Here is a 22,822-nt window from a genome sequence, read left to right as displayed (position 1 = left end):
CAATGATCCATCTGTGTTAATGATACCCCTGTCACTCTTCTCCCTGAAACTTGATTCTCTATAGTCCTGTTCTCATTGCCATTAATTTAGGAACTTCGCTTGAGCAAGTCCTAAATAGACTAAAATGCTAACAGAATGCATACTGTGACTTTTCAATACCCAGTGTTTTATAAAATGTCTATGGTTAATTGTTACGCCTGTATACTATTTTAAAAGGCAGTGCAACTACTAGTCGGGTGTTAGGCTTCATCAATATTCAAGCAGCTTGGCACCTATCATCTTTACTTAGCCCTCAGCACCTTAATGTCATTTGCATACCCCACACAGTTATTTAAGTTTATCAGAACTAAATGGTAAAGTTTGGAGAGAATTTTTGTGGTTTGGCCAGGGGAGCTTCTGGTTCCTCTTTATCTGGTGGTATTCTCCTGTTCCTTAAATTAAAACTTCAGAAAGTAATATGCCTTGAATCTACATTTAATAACATTATTTAATGTTCCTAAGCCACAAAGTAATTTAAAGCCTCACTTTCAGGAGTTGCTTTGATCCCCATCTACCTGAGTAGTAACAAGTCGTAGCTGGAGGACAAAAAAGTCAGCTTGATACAATAATGGGGCTTTGTATTGAGCTTGGTGTGCTCTTTTTAAAACCACAAACAATCCGCAAGGAGTGAAGTACTGTTTTAAACCTTTACTTTTGGCTGAAGGTGTCATTTTTATTTGATTATTGTACTCAAGCCTTTGAATCAATTTATGCCACAAATGAAAGCTAGGAGAAACAGGGCAGAAGGGGATTTGGGGTAAGTGGTTGAGTAACACAAGGTTAAAAAAAAATTTAAATTAAGATATATTTATCTGAATATGAAAGCACATATTAAGAAGTGACTGGTTATGGGTATGCAGCCATCTGCATTGCTCTTCAGCTAATTGCTCTGGGTCTCAGTAGTGAATTTATGCCTGTGTAAATCGCCAAAATGCAGGCAGTTCATACCTTCTAAAAAGCTATTTGAAAAACTAAAAAAAGAATGTGAGTGGGTGGTTCCTCAGATGATAAGGTAATGGATATGAAAGGAGTTTGAAAAGGTGAAAGCTTCTACTGTTGCTGTGCAAAACTTCTCGTTTAATTATACCTAGGTTCTTTGCAGTATTTATGCTTTCCTAACCTTAATTATCCAGTCCTTTCCTTCACTCTTGTACCTCTCAATTAGCCTCTTAAAATATTTCATTCCTGAGGTGCCTGGGTGGCTCAGTCAGTTAAGCTTCAGTCTCTTGATTTCAGCTTGGGTCATGATCTCGGGGTCCTGGGATCCTGCTGAGCCCCATGACTGGCTGGAGATTCTCTCCTTCTGCCTCTGCCCCTCTCCTGCCCCCGCATGTGTTCTCTTTCTCTGTCTCATTCAAATAAATAAATAAATCTTAAAAAAAAAAAGTATTTCATTGCTTTGTCAGGAAGGCTGTCTGCATGGATCCTGGAATCAGGTAGACTTGAACCTGAATCCTTTTCAGTAGTTCATGAATTTTTGGACAAGTATTTTAGCTTCCAAATCTTGGTTTATCTATTTAAAATGGGAGGACATCCACAACCTTATAATGTTAGGAAGATTAAACAGGGTAGAGTGGTAAGCATATACCCATCATGTAAATGCTCAATAAAATTTGCTTTTTCTTTTCCCTTCCCATCCAATTGTGGATTCCTTTTAAAAGCATGAAACAAACCAAAACCAAAGCCAAAAAAAAAAAAAAAACCCAACCCCCCCCAAAATTAGATTTACTAGATTTATTTATTTATTTGTTGGGGGGAGGGGCAGAGGGAGAGCTAGAATCTCAAGCAGACTCTCTGTTGAGCACAGAGCCCAACATGGGGCTGGATCCCAGGACACTGAGATCGTGACCTGAGCTGAAATCAAGAATTAGAAGCCTACCCAACTGAGCCACCCATGTGCCCCTGATTTACTAATTTTTTAAAAAGAAATTTATATGTAGTTTTGAACATTCTTTCAAATGTGAAATACCGATACTGTAAATGTGCTATACTTCAAAAATCATTTTACAGAAGTTAAATCAGAAAATCTCAGACATTTCCAAGCCCTGTGCCAGGTATTATTCTTAGTTCAACATTAAATTAAAGCTCACAGACAATATTGAAGTGTTTCAGAGAAGATGATATCATTAGATTTTGTAGCCAGCATGTACTTTTTCAAATTGTTATGACTGCATTCTTCAGTCATTTAACAGAATGCATGTCAGGGAAAGTTCATCAGAGGTAGCATAGCTGCTAAAATGAGGCGGACTCACAATGTCTGTTTTGTTTCATTTCATAGTTACATAACCAAATACAGGAGAAAGTTTCATGAAGATAATAGGTAGTCAATCAACTAATGAAGTGACAGTATTCATAATATAAGCAGATATGCAGGCTTTACAGTTGAGCCATCAGATTAGTTTATACTTAAGACCACAGCCCTACATGATTGATTTCATTTATTACAATCATTTGTGCATTTAGAAATCAGTAAATACTCTTGATAGGAAATAGTGCACTCAGGTTCTAATAAATTTTTCTTGTTTTTGTTCTGAGTGGTGTCACCCCAAGCACTTTGTAGCGGTAGTGTGTCTTTCTCATGGGCTTATCTTGTGCCTCTAAGTTATTAATACTTAAAATGTTCTTGGGAGATAATATACATTACTCTCATTCTAGATAGTAAAATAGAGGAATAGGGAAGTGAAAGAATAGAATGTTCTGTGCTTGGTCTACTTGTGATAGGCAGGAAAATGTTAAAGCCTTTCTGACTCATAGACTGACTCACCAGAGGACAGATCTTTAATGCGTGTTATTTAGTGATTTGCAAGATGACCCTTTTTTTTTTTTTTAAAGTTTTTATTTATTTATTCGACAGAGATAGAGACAGCCAGCGAGAGAGGGAACACAAGCAGGGGGAGAGGGAGAGTAAGAAGCAGGCTCATAGCAGAAGAGCCCGATATGGGGTTCGATCCCATCACGCCGGGATCACGCCCTGAGCCAAAGGCAGACGCTCAACCGCTGTGCCACCCAGGCGCCCCATTGCAAGATGACCCTTATATCTAATATTGTTACCAGTTTCCTTTTGGTTATCCTGAAGGTGTTTGTAGGTGTGGAAGTATGTTTTGTGTATGTTTATATACACACAAAGTATGTTTATAATAAAAGACTACTATAAAAAAAATGGGATGGCAGTCATCTGACATGGATACTGCCCCTGTCCCTTTTTCTGGTCATGTCATTTTTGCTGTTTGATCATGATAATTTATCAGAGTCTAGATTTTACTTCAGAATCTTTTTCAACCTAATCCTCAAGGCAGCTGCTACCAGTTACTCACAGGCCTACAAAACAAAGTTATTTTTCAGTGTTGATTTAGTATTTATTAAATTAACTTGCACTAAGAGATTATGAATTTACTTCAAAGTTGAGGATCTTTCGAATTTGTGGTCCTGTGGCAGGCCCCAAAGTATGTAACACTTAGTTTATGCTCTTAACAGGTTGACTTTCTAATGGGTCAAATAGACATGCCCACAATTACAAGACAGACTCAGTTATATTATTGATGAAAATGTAATAGAGAAAGATGAGAAATCAGTTTTAACTGGGAAGGTTTATGGGTGTAGGGATTTGAACTTTGAGGGTGGGGCCTTCAAGGTGGATCTTTACAATAGCAAAGGCATAGAAGGTAGAAAATACAGGATAGATTTTGGGGAATGACCAATAGTGCATCTTGGCTTGAATGTATAGTACTGCAAAGATAGTGTAGAAACAGATAAGTTTAATCTCTGTAGTGGATTTTGGGTTTTATTTTGCTGTTCCTGGGCCATGCATAGTTTTTAATCAGTAGAAGGATATGATCAGATTTGTGCTATAAGAGTGTAACTTGACAGTTTGAATAAAAGTGAGATGGGAGTCTTTATAATATAGGAAGCCTCTGTAATAATACAGAACGAGATCATGAGGATAAGAACTAGAGTTATGGAATGGAAATAATTTAGAATAGATTTTTAAAGATAAAATTGGTGAGTAAAATACCAAATTGAGGTTTAGGTCTAGAAAAATTGAAATGGTAATTTATGAAAACGTTCTACCTATTGAATAAAAAATCTTTCGTTTTTTATTCAGACAACTTCCATTTTTTTTTTTGCCTTTTAAGTATATTTTATATAATATTAAACTTAGTTTTGAATACTTGCTTTTGGTTAGATTAAACTGTTAGGTCTTATAAAAAGATGGAAAGATATTCCATGCTCATGGATCGGAAGAATTAACATAGTTAAAATGTCCATGCTACCCAGAGCAATCTACACTTTCAATGCTATCCCGATCAAAATACGGAGAACGTTTTTCAAAGAACTGGAACAAATAGTCCTTAAATTTGTATGGAACCAGAAAAGACCCCGAATCTCCAAGGAACTGTTGAAAAGGAAAAACAAAGCTGGGGGCATCACAGTGCCGGATTTTGAGCTGTACTACAAAGCTGTGATCACAAAGACAGCATGGTACTGGCACAAAAACAGACACATAGACCAATGGAACAGAATAGAGAGCCCAGAAATGGACCCTCAGCTCTTTGGGCAACTAATATTTGATAAAGCAGGAAAAAACATCCGGTGGGAAAAAGACAGTCTCTTCAATAAATGGTGCTGGGAAAATTGGACAGCTACATGCAAAAGAATGAAACTTGACCACTATCTCACACCATACACAAAAATAAACTCCAAATGGATGAAAGACCTCGATGTGAGACAGGAATCCATCAAAATTCTAGAGGAGAACATAGGCAGCAACCTCTACGACATCGGCCAAAGCAACCTTTTTCATGATACATCCCCAAAGGCAAGAGAAACAAAAGATAAAATGAATTTATGGGACTTCATCAAGATTAAAAGTTTCTGCACAGCCAAGGAAACAGTCAGAAAAACTAAGAGGCAGCCCACGGAATGGGAGAAGATATTTGCAAATGACACTACAGATAAAGGACTGGTATCCAAGATCTACAAAGAACTTCTCAAACTCAATACACGAGAAACAAATAAATCAAAAAATGGGCAGAAGAAATGAACAGACACTTTTCCAATGAAGACATACAAATGGCTAACAGACACATGAAAAAATGTTCAAAATCATTAGCCATCAAGGAAATTCAAATCAAAACCACACTGACATACCACCTTACGCCAGTTAGAATGGCAAAAATAGACAAGGCAAGAAACAACAATTGTTGGAGAGGATGTGGAGAAAGGGGATCCCTCCTACATTGTTGGTGGGAATGCAAGTTGGTACAGCCACTCTGGAAAACAGTGTGGAGGTCCCTTAAAAAGTTAAAAATTGAGCTACCCTATGATCCAGCCATTGCACTACTGGGTGTTTACCCCAAAGATACAGACGTAGTGAAGAGAAGGGCCATATGCACCCCAATGATCATAGCAGCAATGTCCACAATAGCTAAATCGTGGAAGGAGCCGAGATGCCCTTCAACAGATGACTGGATTAAGAAGTTGTGGTCCATATATAGAATGGAATATTACTCAGCAATCAGAAAGAACGAGTTCTCAACATTTGCTACAACATGGACAGCACTGGAGGAGATAATGCTTAGTGAAATAAGTCAAGCAGAGAAAGACAACTATCATATGATTTCTCTCATCTATGGAACATAAGAACTAGAATGATCAGTAGGGGAAGAAAGGGATAAAGAAAGGGGGGGTAATCAGAAGAGGGAATGAAACATGAGAGACTATGGACTATGAGAAACAAACTGAGGGCTACAGAGGGGAGGGGGGTGGGGGAATGGGATAGGCCGGTGATGGGTAGTAAGGAGGGCACATATTGCATGGTGCACTGGGTGTTATACACAACTAATGAATCATCGAGCCTTACATCGAAAACCGGGGATGTACTGTATGGTGACTAACATAATATAATAAAAAATCATTATAAAAAAAAAAACCTGTTAGGTCTTGTTTTCATATTGACGGGTGCCTGGCTGGCTCCGTTAGAAGAGCATGCAACTCTTGATCTTGGGGTTGTGAGTTTGAGCACCACATTGAGTGTAGAGATTACCTAAATAAATAAATAAATCTTTAAAAAAAGTCTTGTTTTCGTATTGAATAAATGATTTTCATTTTTAAGACACAGTTTTTTAGTTAAAACTTTTTAAATTGCAAAAATATGGGCATGTTTAAAATATTTAAATAAGAAAGGTTTAAAGGTAAAAAGAAGTTTCCCTGCATGTAATTCTCACTTCCCTAATGGTAACCACTATTAACACCTTGTTGTATTCAAATATATATATATATATGTGCACTTACGTCTTTATGTGATTTCTATCATGCTACCTTTATAAAAGTGGGATCCAGTGTACAATTTCTCAGAGTAGCAAAAATAGTGTGTTCATTTACATGTCCCAGATCTATAGTCTTTCTGTATAATAACAAGAAGCTTCTGTAATAAGAAGCAAAAGCATATACACTTGAAATTATGCATTGTAATCAATGTTTTAGCATTCTGTCATACTTAGAAATGATCTAGTAAGTCAATGATTATTCATTAATTAATTCAATTTAAGATTAACCCAACGTTTTAAGTTACCTTTAAAGTTCTTGAAAATTATGTGTAAGCTGACTATAAAACATAATTACTGTTGAAATAAAAAGCTGTCAGAATAACCATTCAATTTATTATTATTTTTTTAAAGAAATTTATTTATTTATTTGCCAGAGAGAGAGAGAGAGCACAAGTAGAGGGAGTGGCAGGCAGAGGGAGAAGCAGGCTCCCCACTGAGCAGGAAGTCCGATTCAGGGATTCAGGGCTCAATCCCAGGACTCTGGGATCATGACCTGACCCGAAGGCACACGCTTAACCCACTCAGCTACCCGTGCGTCCCAAAATAATCATTCAAACACAGATTTATATTTTCATAATCTTAAACATTGTTGTATGAGTAAGAATGGCTTATTTGATCACTAAGCGTATATGTGTTTCATTAAAGTTACTCTACTGGAATAAAAATATATGTTTATGTTATGTTTAACACTGATAAATCAGAAGACAGACTTGTTTCATTAAACAAGTTTTGTTTGCCAGATACTTAACCTTAATTATGTGAACTTGATTTTTAAAACCTTTCTGAGTTAGTTTCTGTAAGAATAATTTTTAAAAACACATTTAAAATACTAAAACATCAATTTTCCTATTTTCTGGGAATTTTGATAATCAGTTTATATAAATACATATTTATCAATAAGCTAAACAGAACAGAGCTGCTTTAAGAGACTTTTTAATCTTAATTTATTAATACCCTCCAGGTAATATGTACTTGGGATGAGAAATAAAGAACTTCCTGAATTATAGATACATAGCCTTACAGACAGTAAGAGACTTTATTGTTTCTAATTCTATAATTTTAGCTGTGGCTATACAATTAACACAGAAACACAAAACCTGACCTGTCCAGATACCAAAGAGCTATTCTTCTTTCTGGTCAGTGTGAGATTCTTAATTGATTTGAGCTCAGAATAGGTAAACAGAAGAGATAAATGAACAAATGACTAATGGATCAAATTCTAAATTCTCCTTTATGTTTTTACCCAATGCAGAATAGGTCTCTATAAACCTTCAGGGATTAGTAAATGGCAGTCCATGAAATCAAACTCTCAATCATTGTTACAAAGTAATTTTTTTTCTGCCTGCATTCCTGGAGAATTAGTTCTTTCTCTATCCTTGATATTTTATTAACTTAACCTAGGTATGTACTTAGATATGTGGTTTAATTTTCCTTCTGTTCTGTAGATTTTTTTTTTTCTCCTTTACTTTAGGGACAGTTTCTATTATGTCTACCTGCTTTTTCTCTTCTATTTGTTTAGTTATTCTGTATCAGGGATACTAATTATCTTTCCATTCAATCTCTGTCCTACATCTTCTGTCTAAGTGCTCTGATGTCTTTATCTTTTTTTGTCTTCAGTACTCAGGTTATTTTAAGACTTTTCTCCTTGCCAATTAGTTTGATTTTCAGTCTTTGGTTCTTTACTTCCTAATTGATTTCCTTAGCAGATTTCAACTTACCTGTTCTTACTAGGTGGTTCTCTGTCACTGGGAACTGCCTTATTTCCTTGTGTGTGTTTCCTTTCAGTCTGGGTTCTTCCTTTGTTCTGCTCGCTATAGTCATTATTTGTTTCTCTCCTTCCTTCTACTCCCTTGTGTATACAGTTGTGTGGCCATTTCTTTTTATCTTTCTAGGTAGAGACTTAATAGCTAGATCAAGACTTGTATTTGCCCTGATAGAGCATGGGTGAATTCCCATTAATGTCTTGTTCACTTCAGCTGTGATTTTGTCTCCTCCTTTTACTGCACCCCCTCAATACACCTTTTGAGCAGTTGTATGCTGTTCTCTGTCTGCTTCTCTGTGGTTGAAGGGTATGAGGTGGTGTTGTGGGAAGAACTCTTCTGGTGCTGCAGGCTCTCCTGTCTCCTTAGGTTTTGTTCAATGTCTGCTAGCCTCACTCCATCCTGCTGTAGGTGTAGTATAATTTTAAGGGCTTCAGACCCTTCCTTCAAGTCAGAGTAGTGCCTTGGTAGTTGATAGGTTCTGGTCCCACTGTTCCTCTGCTGAGATTTCAGAGCTTTGGTGCTGAAGATGTTTTCCTGGACTTCCCCATGGCATGCCAAACCAGATATATCTATCCAAACTGGAGGATGTTATTAAAACTTTGAAGTTTTATCGACTCACCTATTTTCCCCGTTACTGTTTTCAGGTAGTGTCATCAGACTAGGAGCCAGATCACATTGTACAGAATCTTTTTCTGTCCACTACTTTAAAGTTTAGAGGTGCTTAGTTTAAGCAGTTTTTGCTTGAAGCTGGTGAGTTTTTGGCTAAAAATTACACACACACACACACACACACAAACACACATATTCTTTCTCTTTTTTTAGTTATTGGGGATAGGGAAGTTCTGTAATTCTGCTTCACCCCACCATCTTTACTTGAATGTCTGTATGATTTCCTAAATATTTACTTTTAATATAAGCAATAACATATACATACTCTAGAAACTCTCAATTTTTAAAGTATAGGGATGGCTTAGAATCAGGTTTGTTTGTTTTTTACTAAAAAAACAAAACCAACAAATTACAGTGTTGTAAGATACATAATTTTAAAAGCCATCAGTGACCCTAAGGCATATATTTTTCTTTTATTCACATTTTGCACTTGTGTATGCTTTTGTAGTATTTTTATATAATCATGGTGAACATATAGTGAGCAGTAAGTATATAGCATATTATATTTCTGTTAATGTTAGGATAAACATTTTAGTATATCTGTCTCTTTGTAATCTCACCATGTGACATATGTCATACCTTATCAAACAGTTAAATACAGGACACTAGGTGTTTCTAGTTTTATGCTCTTGTCTGTGCATTAAACCTTCTTGTGTTGGTGTTTTGTGTTACTTTTAAAATAAATTTGAGAGGTTGAGATTAGTGGACTAATCAACTTTATTAAAACCACTATACTTTTCACCATGACATCTAGTGTAGTATCTATTTATATTACCAGTTGGAAATTTTTTTGAGGTAGTTGCTTAAAATGATACCTGATATCTCCATTGTTAATGTCAGAAAAATCTTTTCAGTGCTTTTGTATTTTTTTCCTATATCCTACCGTGACTTTAGTAATGAATTTTAAAAATGTATTCCAGTTTTTATAAGATCACATATGTTTTAAAAAATAACAAATCACATTTTCTTACTTTAAAGGAGATAATATTGTCCAAAGTGAAAAAAATAATTTGGATTGGAAATTGGAAGATGTGTTTTCTATAGAAGTGTTTCTTTTTTAAAAAATACAGTCAAAATTGGCAGTCTAGTTTTATTATTTCTGGATTTTGCTGTCATGCATAGCCTAGGTTTATAAAATTGTTTATAAAAATGTTCTTTACTTTCTCGTAACATTATTAATTTAATTATTGCATTCAGTATTTATTAAGAGTTTTGTAGGAATCATAAGTAGGTTTTGGGCTTTGCTGCATGTCGTTGTCTAGGGATATATGTTCTTATTATGTAATAACCCATGTGATTATGCTTATTTAGGAATGTTTAATCTGCTTTTTTGTCTCCTCAGATTCTGTCAAATTTTGAGAACAAATGCATCTTATAGCTCATGGAAGAAAAAACACAAATCAAGACATTTTTGGGTTCCAAATTGCCAAAATATGGAACAAAATCTGTGAGAAGTACACTGCAGCCAATGCCAAATGGGACACCTGTTAATTTATTGGGAACTTCCAAGAATAGCAATGTCAAAAGTTACATCAAAAATAATGGCTCTGATTGTCCATCATCCCATTCATTTAATTGGAGAACGGCAACTAAATACCAGCTCAGTGCACAAAGTATTGAAGAGCGTAACAGTACTCACACTTCACATGATAACGTAACTGATCCTGAAAAACATGCACCTACTCAAGGAATGTTTGATAAAAATGGGGTAAAGGGAGGCTTGAAAAGTATTTCTTTACTCACATCAAAGTTAGCAAAGCCATCCACTATGTTTGTGTCATCGACAGAGGAGGTAAACCAAAAGTCTTTGTCTGGACCATCTAGTTTGGGTAAATTCACCAAAGGCACATTATTAGGAAGGACTTCATATTCTTCAGTCAGTGCTCCAAAATCACAGTTGAATGGATTGTATGGAAACCGTTCAGCTGGTAGCATACAAAGGCCTAGAGCAAACTCGTGTGCCACCAGAAGCAGTTCTGGAGAAGGCTTAGCACAATCCCTAGACAATATTAAATCTCTTACTTGTGAAAAAATGGTAAGGTCACAAAGTTTTTCACATTCCATTCAGAATTCATTCCTTCCACCTTCATCAATAACCAGATCACATTCCTTCAATAGAGCTGCAGATCTTACAAAGCCTTATCAGAACCAACAGCTACCCGTTAGAGTGCCTCTGAGGTCAAGTATGCTAGCAAGAAATTCCCGGCAGTCAGAAGTACTCAATGGGAATGATCCCTTAGGGTATGGATTTAATAGGCCTTATGCTGCTGGTGGAAAGAAATTGGCTTTACCAAATGGCCCAGGTGTAACTTCTACTTTGGGTTATAGGATGGTTCATCCCTCTCTACTGAAATCTAGCCGACCTCCATTTTCTGGCAGTATCACAGTTGATGGTAATAAAAATTCACCTGCTGATTCATGTGTAGAAGAAGATGCTGAACTTATCGCTAAGGACAGAGCTACTAATAAGGACCAAGAACTAATTGAAAATGATAGTTATAGAACAGAAAATGACCAGACCATGAAGCATAATGCTAAAATTAGATACCTGAGTGATGATGTGGATGATATTTCCTTGTCGTCTTTGTCATCTTCTGATAAGAATGATTTAAGTGAAGACTTTAGTGATGATTTTATAGATATAGAAGACTCCAACAGAACTAGAATAACTCCAGAGGAGATTTCTCTCAAAGAAGAAAAGCATGAAAATGTACCACCAAAGGATATATTTGATTCCCCCAAGGAAAATGAAAAAAGCAAAACTGACGAGTGGATAGATATAAGTGTCACTGGTAAATATTAATATTCTTAAGTTTGTTTGCTTTTTCCTAGATAATATAATAGAACTTGTATTTAAGATTACCTTTTGATTAATTCCAAGATACTGTCAATTTTGTGGAGGGATGGATATAGATAAATTTGGGGCGGGGCACCTTTTATTGTCCTGTGATTTTTTTCTCCCAGTCTTATTTTTCACTACTTAAAACAACAATAAAAATACTCTTCCCTAATGTATCTTACCTTTGTTCTTCTTTGACTCTCATGTACAGGCCTAGTCCATACTGCTTCAGAATTTTTTCTTTTCCCCGGCTTCCCTAAACAGTGGCATGCCATTTTAGTCCGTCTCTTCCCTTATGGTAATAGATGCTATTTGTTTAGAGTAAAGCTGTGCCAAAGGGTAAATGAGCTAATAATAATATAGGTTATGTCCAATCTAATGAATGTTTTTATCCTAGGAAATTTTCATTTTTTTAAAGGAGGACTTAGATTTCTTGTTTAGCAAACTGTATACTTTTCAGAGGAACTTTATTTTTTTAACTGAGAAAAGTGAGATTAGTACCCGTTAAACATTTCCTCTTATACTTGGTCATCCTGGTACTAAAAGTCTGGAGAAATTATATCTTTGTGCCCATATAGCCTGAAAAAAGAGCAAACTGAAGGGATACGCATAAACCCTTGACTGAGGGTCTTCTAGTTAGAAGTGAGTGCCAGAACAAGTATTTCTTTTGTAAGGAGGCAACTGCAAGGTTAAATGATATATACAGAGTAAGGAGTTTCATGGCCAATGTGTAAAAGTAAATATCGTAGGAAATATTAAAAGAATATGAGGCTTTATAATTCTAGAAATGTTATGGAAGTGAAAGGTGGCTCAATGAATTTTCTTTATGTGTATTGGGAAACATTTCAGTAGGTTATTTAAGATTTTATCTCTTGATCTTTTTATTATTTAGGATTTAGAAAATGCTATAGTTAGTAATACTTTTTTGCCAGTTTTTTTTGCTATATTAAATTATTAGAGTTTATATTTTTAGAACCTGAGAAATATATTTTTGTGAATTAATAACATTTTTTTTCTTTTTCTTCTTAAAATCAATTGAAGACAGGAGTGAATGTACAAAACATACTTCTGGGAATAACTTGATTTCACCAGATACAGATTACAGAGCCGGTTCTTCATTTGAGCTCTCTCCATCTGATAGCTCTGATGGAACGTACATGTGGGATGAAGAGGGTTTGGAGCCCATTGGAAATGTCCATCCGGTTGGGAGCTATGAGTCCTCAGAAATGAACAGCATAGTACGTATGAATTTATATATCCTTTGGCAACATTTTGTTTACCTTACTATGGAAAGACTTGTGATACTGCTTGGATTTTTTTAAGTTTATAAATAACGCTCCTAGTTTAAGAAAAGGAAATTCATATCTGTTAAGGGCCTACAAAACATCTGACCTTATTACATAGTAAAGCATATATTTTTGTCACATGACACTTGAGTTAAATACAATCTCATTCATTATATACACACAGACATAGATAGATAGATAGATATACTGGCTAGGCTAGTGGTTCTCAAAGTTGGGGAGGAAGGCAAGGTCTGGATCTAATTTTAGTTGTCATATTGTCATATTGAGGAGTGCTACTGACAAACAGTAGGAAGATGCCAGAGATGCTGCTTTATGCCCTACAGTGGTATCCACAGCAAAGGATTATCCAGCCCAAGATGTCAGTAATGCCACTGTTGAGAAATCCTGGGCTGGGCTATGCTGAGGTAACATTTAAGTGCCAACTCAGTGGCTTAACACAATAAAAGCTTATTTTTTACTCTTCCAAAGTCTATTGTAAGTCTGGAAAACTCTGTAGGGCAACTTCAGTGTTGTAGGCTGCTTTCGTCTTCACCATCTTCACCATCTTCACCAGCACCAAAAGAAGGTGTCTTTCACATCTTTTGAGGCCCCATCAAAAGGTCACGGTTACAGAGGAAGAATGCTGCTAGGTCTCACATGTGCAATTACTCGCTGTGGCCTGAAGATGGCACATGGTACTTTCACTCACAACCTATTGACCCTAACTAATCTTAAGTACTAACTGGGCAAGAAGTGTAATTTTCCTGTGTGCCTGGAGGGCAAGGGAACCAGATATGGGTGAGCAGTAGAAGACCTACCATAATACATTATTATGTGCATATTTTAAGAGACGTTTCAAGTAATGTGGCTAATATGCTGTATGAGTAAAGTGTAGTTTGTGTGTTTGAAGTGACTCATTATAATTACTCAGTATATAAAATATGATTTTCCAGTAGTTGTATGGGAAAATTGGTAGTCTTCATGGATATACTAAATTCCAAGTGGATTTTAGGCATTGTAATTTTCTATACTCTCATAAACCTGTGACTTGGAAAAAATAAGCATCATTACCAGAGGATTTTTAAATTGCACAGACATAGAGAGGACACATTTAATTTAGAGGGAGTACCTCTCATTAGATAAAGGAAGTTTAGTAAAGATTATAGTTTTAGGGCCTTATGTGCTTTCTTACTAGGACTTTTTATTTTTTATTTTTTTTAATGTTTTTTTATTATGTTAGTTACCATACAGTACATCCCCGGTTTCCGATGTAAAGTTTGATGATTCATTAGTTGCGTACAGCACCCAGTGCACCATGCAATACGTGCCCTCCTTACTACCCATCACCAGTCTATCCCATTCCCCCACCCCCTCCCCTCTGAGGCCCTCAGTTTGTTTCTCATAGTCCATAGTCTCTCATGCTTCATTCCCCCTTCTGATTACCCCCCCTTTCTTTATCCCTTTCTTCCCCTACCGATCTTCCTAGTTCTTATGTTCCATAGATGAGAGAAATCATATGATAATTGTCTTTCTCTGCTTGACTTATTTCACTTACTAGGACTTTTTAAAGCAAGTATGTTCAAACGAGGAATGAACATTGTGTCCAGCAGATGGCAGCAAATCCACTTAGTACCTAACATTTTTCAGAGGTTCCCACTATTTTCAGTTCACTGTTCCTATAACTTAATGACACCTCTAAAAGAGTTCAGAATGCACCTAGATTGACCACTAGTCTTTAAGATCTCAGAGCTTCTGATTTAAGAGGAAAAAAGTCTGAGAAAGGATGGAGAATTGATGGCGAATGTTGAAAAAAGTGTTAAGATCTCCTATGGTGATAGTGGATTTATTATTTTTGTTCTGAAATTCTATCAGTTTTTTGCTTTTTATATTTTGAGTGTATTTTGTTAGGTGTGTACCTGTTTAGAATTGTTTTGTTGGTGAAATTGGACCTAAAGTCATAATTTAATGATCTCTATTCCTCATTATGCTTTTTGTCTTAAGGCCTTTTTTCAGGTATGAGTATATTTTATCAGTTTTATTTATGTATGTTCCATCCTTTTATTATGAACCTTTTTGATACATAGCAAATAGGTTATAATTTTTTTTAAATTACAGGTTCTCTTTTTCTCTTAACCAGTGAGTTTAGTCCTTTTATATTTGCATTTACTGATATACTTGGACTTCATTCTGCCACCTTACTACTATTTTTAATTGTCTCACTTTTTCTCCTTTTTTTTGGCCTAGAATAGTTTAAGTAAATATTTAAAACTTAATCCAAAAAGAAGTTTAACATATTCTCATTTTTCTTGGCCTCCCTATCCCTCTCACCAAAGCCCATGCCCCCGCCCCCATTCCCCAGCTACTGTCAGGGTTATTCTCTACAACAAGTGCTCCTTCCAGCCCAGGTCAAGATAAGGAGCTTTCATTAGAATGTGTATCAACTATGTCACTACTAACACAGTTTAGTTCAACCCACTATTTAGTTTAGTTGATAACTGTTTTCATAGTAAAACTTTCTCTTTGAAAAAAGCAGTGCATTGATAATCATTGTGGTGCAAGCTCCTTATCTTGTCATGGACCCTAACTAACAGTTTGTAGACTGACTGCTTTGTATAGTGTTTATCTAGAATCTGGGCAATTTTTTTTGTTTAAATGCAAATAATGTTCTGTTGAGGTATAATTTACATTAAATAAAATACACAAATATTTTTCATACAACAAAGAGAATTTTGAATATTTGTATATAATTGTTTAAGTCATCCACATTGTGATAGAGAATATTTCTGTCACCCGAGAATGTTTCCTGTGCTTTTCATTCTTTCAACCCCTCCCCAGAGGTGTACTGTTTTGATTTATATCACTATAGATTAATTTTGCCTATACTTCATATAAGTAGAATTATAAACATGGTTATTTTATATCTGGCTTCTTTGATTCAATATTTTGTACTTCTTATAGTCTGTTTCTTGTTTTATTATATAATATTCCTTTGTGTAAAGGTAGCACAACTTACTTTATCCTGCTATTGATAGACATTCAGGTTGTTTCCAGTTTCTGGCAACTGGTAGTGTTGGGAAGATTTTGCTACATGTTTTTGGGTAAACATTTATGCATTTCTGTTGGTAAAATATGTAGGAGAGGCACCACTGGATTATTAGTTATTTATGTATATAGCTTCAGATGCTATTAGTTTTCCAAAGTGGTTGTGCCAGTTTACAGTACCACTGGTAGTAAATGAGCATTCTAGAAATTCCACTTTCTTTTGGTGTTGTGTGTCTTTTTGCATTTTTGCTATTCTGGTGGAGGTATAGTATTGCACTGAGATTTTTGTCTTGTGTTTTGTGATAACTGCTTGTTGAGCACCTTCACATATGTTTATTCGCCCTTGGGATATCTTCTTTTGTGACATGTTTTATATTGAGCTGTACGTATTTTTTCTTTTTAGTTTGTAAAAATCCCTTTGTATATTTTGGATATAAGTTTTTTTTACACATACCTATACATACACATTTATATACGTATGTATATATTTCATATATATGGCTGCTTTTTATATCTCTTAATAGTGTCTTTTGTTGAATAGAAATTAACAATTTCAATATAGTGCAGTTTGCATCTTTTTCCTTTGTTGTTAGCACTGTTTTGAACTGCAAAATTTTTGTTTACCCCAAAGTCTTGAAGATATGTTTCAATGTTTTCTTCCAAAAGCTTTGTTTTTTAGCTTTCACTTTTAGATCTATGAGACATCTGGAAATTATTTTTGTGCATGTTATGAGGCAGAGGTCAAGATTAATTTTTTTTCTTTTCTTGAGAAGTTTTTATTCCCTACTCTACTGCAGAGTTATCTTTGTCATAAATCAGTGATTGTATCAATATATTTCTTGACTTTTTAGTTCATTGGTCTCTTCTTTTATCCTTATGTCAGTGCTATACTGTTTTTATTTTTGTAGCTTTAAGTATTGACACCTGATAATGAAAGTCTTACAACCTTTTCTTTTCCAAGGTTTCCCTAGCTCACCTTTTGCAATCTCTTTAACTGTTAGAGTGAACACATCAATTTCTGCAAAGAACCTTCAGGGATTTTGAATGGGATTGCATTAACTTTGTAAATCAGTTTGGGAAGAATTGACACATTTACTATAGTGAATCTTCCAATTCGTAAATGTGATGTGTTCTTCCATTTACTTGGGACTTCAGAAATGTTTCTTGCTAATGTTTTTTATAAAAATTTATACATATTTGCTTTATTTTTAGGTATTTGATTTCATTGTTCTAAATTATACCACTTTTAAAATTTTATTTTCTTAGTTTTTGTTGTATGCACAAATGTATTTGACTTTTATATTTTGAGTTGTTTTTCCAGTGACCTTGGGGAATTCACTTATTAGTTTTAATAATTTGCCTGGAATTTCTATGCATACTATGAAGTCATACCATTTGCAAAAGTCTCCATCTCCCCACCCTTCCTTTTATTGGACCTGTTAGGACCTCCAACATAACGTTGAATTGAAATGCTGATAGAATTTCAGCAAAGTTTTAATAGTCCACCATTAAAATTTCTATGTGTGTTTGTGGTGGGGGGTGGTTATAGATATCTTTCATCAGATTAAGCGAGTTCCCTTCCATTTCATTTGCTTGTAATTTTTCTTGTGTGTGTGAGTAGATGTTAATTTTTCTCTACATTTATTTAAATCATCAAAAATTTTTTTTCCTGTTATCTGTTAGTGTGGTAGATTACATTTCTTGATTTTCAAATGTTAAACCACCTTCTATTCCTGGAATAAATTCACTTGGTTGTGATGTGTTATTCTTTTAAATGTCTTTGGGCTTGATATCCTAATAGTTTATTTAGATTTGTTCATAAGCAAGATGGCTCTATCTTTTCGTTTCTTTTCGCATTTGGTATCAGGGTTGTGCTGGCTTCATACAGGAGTTGAGAAGTATTCCCTGTTTTTTTGCCCTTTCAAGGAATTTATGGAAAATTGATGTTCCTCTTTCTTAAATGTCTACAAATTCACCAAATGAAAACTTTAGAACCTGGAGTTTCCTTTGTGAGAGGTTTTTAATAACAGACATAATGTTTTAAGTAGATATGCCCACTAAGATATATAGGGTTTTTTGTGTGTGTGTTGCTTTTTAAAGAATTTTTCCATTTCATCTAAGTTGTCATTTGTTGGTGAAAGTTATTCAGGGGGCGTTGAGTGACTCAGTCAGTTATGTGTCTGACTCATGATTTCAGGTCAGTTTATGATTTCAGGGTCGTGAGATCAAGCCCGATGTTGGGCTTTGCACTGAGTGTGGAGTCCACTTAAGATTCTCTCTCTCCCTCTCCTTCTGCCCCCCACCCTCCTACCCCACTTGCAGGCATGCTGTCTCTCTAAAAACAACAACAAAAAAGTTATTCAAGATTACCTTCTCTTTTTTTTTCTTTCAAAGATTTTATTTATTAGAGAGAGAGAGAGGTAGTGAGAGAGAGCAGGAGTGGGGAGGAGAGGGAGAAGTAGGCTCTCCGCTGAGCAGGGATCCTAATGTGGGGCTAGATCCCAGGACCCCGGGATCATGACCTGAGCCGAAGGCAAATGCTTAACCAACTGAGCTGCCCAGGCACCCCTGGATTATCTTATCTTTTAACATCTTTATGGTATTGTAGTGATGTCTACTGAGCTCTTGCTATAGTCCTGGCATTAAGTATCTTATATATATGACCTTATTTAATGTTTATAGCAACCCCATGAGATAGTCAGAGATGATACTCAAAATAATACCGGTATCACATGGCTGTTACACTATTCAGGCATGTACTTCCTAATAGCAGCCCAAGAGGTAGATGCTATTATTATTATCTCCATCTTAAAAGAAAGGAATAAACAGAGAGAATCCAAGGATACACAGCTAGTACATGACAGAGTGGGATTTTTAATTTAGCTTATCCCAGAGCCCTGGTTCTTAATCACTGTGCTGTATTGCCTCTCAATATGCAAAATACCTGTATGGTCCTAGGATGGGAAGGAATGTCTTAAATACACACGCACACCCACACATACACAGAGACACACAGTAAAAACCATCAAGAAAAAAAATCACTAAATTTTTTTTTTTTAAAGATTTTATTTATTTATTTGACAGAGATAGAGACAGCCAGCGAGAGAGGGAACACAAGCAGGGGGAGTGGGAGAGGAAGAAGCAGGCTCACAGCAGAAGAGCCTGACGTGGGGCTCGATCCCATAACGCTGGGATCACACCCTGAGCCGAAGGCAGACGCTTAACCGCTGTGCCACCCAGGTGCCCCCAAAATCACTAAATTTAATTAGATCAGGGGTGCCTGGGTGGCTTAGTTGGTTAAGCGCTGCCTTCAGCTCAGGTCATGATCCCAGGGTCCTGGGATCGAGTCCCATTTTGGGCTCCCTGCTCAGCGGGGAGCCTGCTTCTCCCTCTCTCTCTGCCCCTCCCCCTGCTCATGCTCTTTCTCTCTCTCAAAGAAATAAATAGAATCTTAAAAAAATTAATTACATCAAAATTTAAAACTAGACATAGATAATAAATAAAAAACAAAGTTAAAAGCCACTGGCTGAGAGATTATTTGTGACACATTTAACAAGAATTAAAGTCAGACCACATAATAAACTTTCCTTATCAATAAGAAAAAAGCAAAATAATACAACAGATAGGAGATAATAAAATAATAAATAGCTAATGTGTACTGAGACTTACAATTTCACACTCAACAGACTGGCTAAAATTTTAGTCAGATAATAGCAAGTGGGGTGCATATGACGAACAATAGAAATCTTTCTTCACTGCTGGGAAGGATAAATTGCTAAGTCATTTTTGGAAAATATTTGGCAGCATCTAGTAAAGTTGAAGATCCAAATATGCTCTGATCCAGTGATGTTATTCTTAAGTTTATATCCTAAAGAAACCCTAACATACATGATCAGAGACATGAATAAGAATGTTCGTTGCTCTGCTTATATTACTATTATTATTATGTTACTATTAGGAATAACTCAAATGTCCATTAGCAGGGAAATTTAAAAAATTAACATATTTAAGTGATATTATACAGTATATTATAAAGCAGTGAAAATGAATGAACTTACACTTACAATACACATGTACCACAAGAATGTAAAACTAAAAAATAAGTTGCAGAACATTATGTATCACTTATATAAGTTGTAAAAACACATATAAAACAATATTATTTACTGTTCACAAATACATAAATGTATTAAAGGGAAAGAAAGCCATTCCTCCAAGAGCCCTGGTTCTTTTTAATGGAAAATGCTGTTTTTGAAGCCAAATTCTGGGGGCTAGGTATACTCACTGCTGTTGAAAAGTTGCTGCTTCCAGGCATCTTCAGTGGACAGAACTAGGGAATATAAGTATGTGTGTATGTGTGTGTGTGTGTGTGTGTGTGTGTGTGTGTATTTATATACATACACATTTACATCAGTATTTGTTTCTACATTATCTATATATATTTGAAAACCACTAGTTCACACTAATACCTCCAATTCCAATCCAATGCCACAGGATTCATTCTAGTTTTCTCCTTTCTATATTTGTAACCTCCCTTCTCTGATGGTGATAAAACTGGCTTCTGTTATCCTTAAAATATGTACTTATTTGATCTGTCTTCCTCTGTGTAACTGATTTCTGTTCTTTGCCACCACTTCCTCTTTCCCATTTATGTCTTTCTCATCCTACTTGGGCTCTGAAACCCCTACAGTGGGTCACCACCATGCATGGATAATGTCTCTACCCTTTTTGGGCTCTGACTTACTCTATCAGGCCATCTCCCACATATATTCTGCTTAAATTTTCATATCTCATTCCAGGCCAACCTCCTGCCTCAGATGCTCCCTCTTCACCCTTCATCATTACCCCTGATGTGCTCAAGCCCTGATACACTAGACCAACCTGGGCATGGATGCTCTTTTCACATTACTTGGGTTCTCATTTCCCATGTTCACTGCCCCTTTATATGTATGCCTTCCTTAGCTTGCTCAGTCTCTGACTTCTTATGCCTCACTCCTCCACCCCCAATCCTACCTGCTAATTTGAAAGCATATTTATGAAGATGTTGTTGGACATCTTAATCTTAATAATATAGGTACAGTATAAACATTCCTAGACCTGTACATGTATCTGTTTTATTATGATATTTTATGATTAATTTTATGATATTTTATGATTAATTTTATTATAAATGATAAAAAAATTCGTAAAAATCATGAGAAATGCTTCTATATGTAATAATGTAATAAATTTTATAGAATCTGTATTATTTTATGTGATTAATATGGAAATTTGGGTCTAGAAGTGTCCAGATAGCTAAAAGGTTCATTTTTCAGATACTGGTTAGATTCAAAGTTTGACATGAACTGCTCTGATTTTTAGGAAATGTGAATTAGATTATCTAAATGGTCAGTGAAAATAATTATAATCAATGAGGAAAGTGCACAGTGTCTTGTGTTGGAAGGATTTATGAGAATCTGGGATCGGCTCAACCATAAAGATCTAACAGGCATCTATTGTAAAACTGCTTCAGAGAGGAAAAATAGTACTTATTTGGAAAACATATAGCACATATAATACTATCTTTGTTGTGTATTTGTAGCAATAAAGAACTAAATAATTGTTCTTAGAAAATCTCATTAAGGATACTAGGCATTCTGATTTTTATTGTTTTTGTAACCAGATTCAGACTTTAATTAAAAACACATTTATAAATCTATAGGTGTTATTAGTTTTTTCTTATTGCTGTAACAAATTACCAAAAATCTTAGTAGCTTAAAACAACACGAACTTATCTTACTGTTTTAGGACCCAGGCCCTCACTGGACTAAAAAAAGAAAGGTAGGCAAGGCTTTCCTTTTGAAAGGTCTGGAGGAGAATCTCTTTTCTTGCCTTTCTGGCTTTGAGGCTGCCCACATTGCTTGGCTTACAGCCCCTTCCATCTGCAGAGCCAGCAATGGCAGGTTGACTCAACCTGCCAAGGTTACTATGACCTTGTCTCTCTCTTTCATTTAAGGACCCTTGTGATTACGTCGGGCCCAACTAGATAAACCAGTGTACTACCCTATTTTGAGGTCTCCTCATTAGCAATCATAATTCGTTTGTAACCTTAATTCTTCTTTGCCATGTAACCTAACATATTCACAGGTTCCAGGGATTAAGATATGGACATCTTTGAGGTGGCCATTATTCTTTTGCCTTGCATATTAGAGTTTTTTTTTTAAATAATACGATTATTCATTTAAAGAAATTATTCTTTTGAGGTTGACAAATTTAGCCCTAGTACTAAAAATAAAATACTAAATTTTAAGCATAGTTTAGCCAAACTCATTTTTTTTTTTCAATTTAAGTTATTCTAAACTGATGACATAGTTATTGACGTGGCCTTCACTAAGGTTTGTCATCACTGTAGTTAATCATAGGTTTATTATCTGGAGATATTTGAATATTTTTACTCTTAATATTTGATATCTTCCAATAACTGGAAATAACTTACAGCAATATGTGTGTGTGTATGTGTGTGTGTGTGTGTGTTTGTATTTTCTATAAATTGGCATGGAATTTAAAGATGACTGATTTCTAAGAAAGGCAACTAAGGGGATGGTGGAATCATTGGTCTGTTAAAATTTAGGTATTTTGATTCAATTTTTAGGAAAAATTCTTTATAGACACTGACTTAAAAACAGTGTCCAGTACTGTGAAGAAAGTGTAACACTAATAGCACAGTGTTGATTACAAAGTATAATATAGTCTTTATTTGCTAACAGTGCACATGATAAATGTATCTGTTTGATATTATTGATTGCCTTACATCAATAGCTGCCTAAAGTAACTACAGATCTAGATTTCTTCTGACTGAGGTAAAAGCATTTTTTGTTG

At 35.4% G+C, this 22,822-nt stretch overlaps 1 protein-coding gene across 7 annotated transcripts in view; it reads left to right on the top strand.

The window, feature by feature from the left end:
• CCSER2 (coiled-coil serine rich protein 2) overlaps nt 1-22,822 on the top strand; it is a 185,489-nt gene that overhangs the window by 33,566 nt on the left and 129,101 nt on the right. For all 7 annotated transcript variants that reach the window (XM_026504584.4, XM_057308887.1, XM_057308886.1 and 4 more), the window contains 2 exons: nt 10,140-11,589; nt 12,678-12,874. In XM_026504584.4, coding sequence (XP_026360369.1) covers nt 10,179-11,589; nt 12,678-12,874 — 1,608 coding nt within the window. In that variant the 5' untranslated portion in view covers nt 10,140-10,178. The remainder of the gene's footprint in view (nt 1-10,139; nt 11,590-12,677; nt 12,875-22,822) is intronic.

The sequence above is a fragment of the Ursus arctos genome, unplaced genomic scaffold (assembly GCF_023065955.2).
Source record: "Ursus arctos isolate Adak ecotype North America unplaced genomic scaffold, UrsArc2.0 scaffold_7, whole genome shotgun sequence".
Classification (NCBI taxonomy): Eukaryota; Metazoa; Chordata; class Mammalia; order Carnivora; family Ursidae; genus Ursus; species Ursus arctos.
The sequence above is the reverse complement of the archived record's forward strand: the minus strand, read 5'-3'. Positions and strand labels throughout refer to the sequence as shown.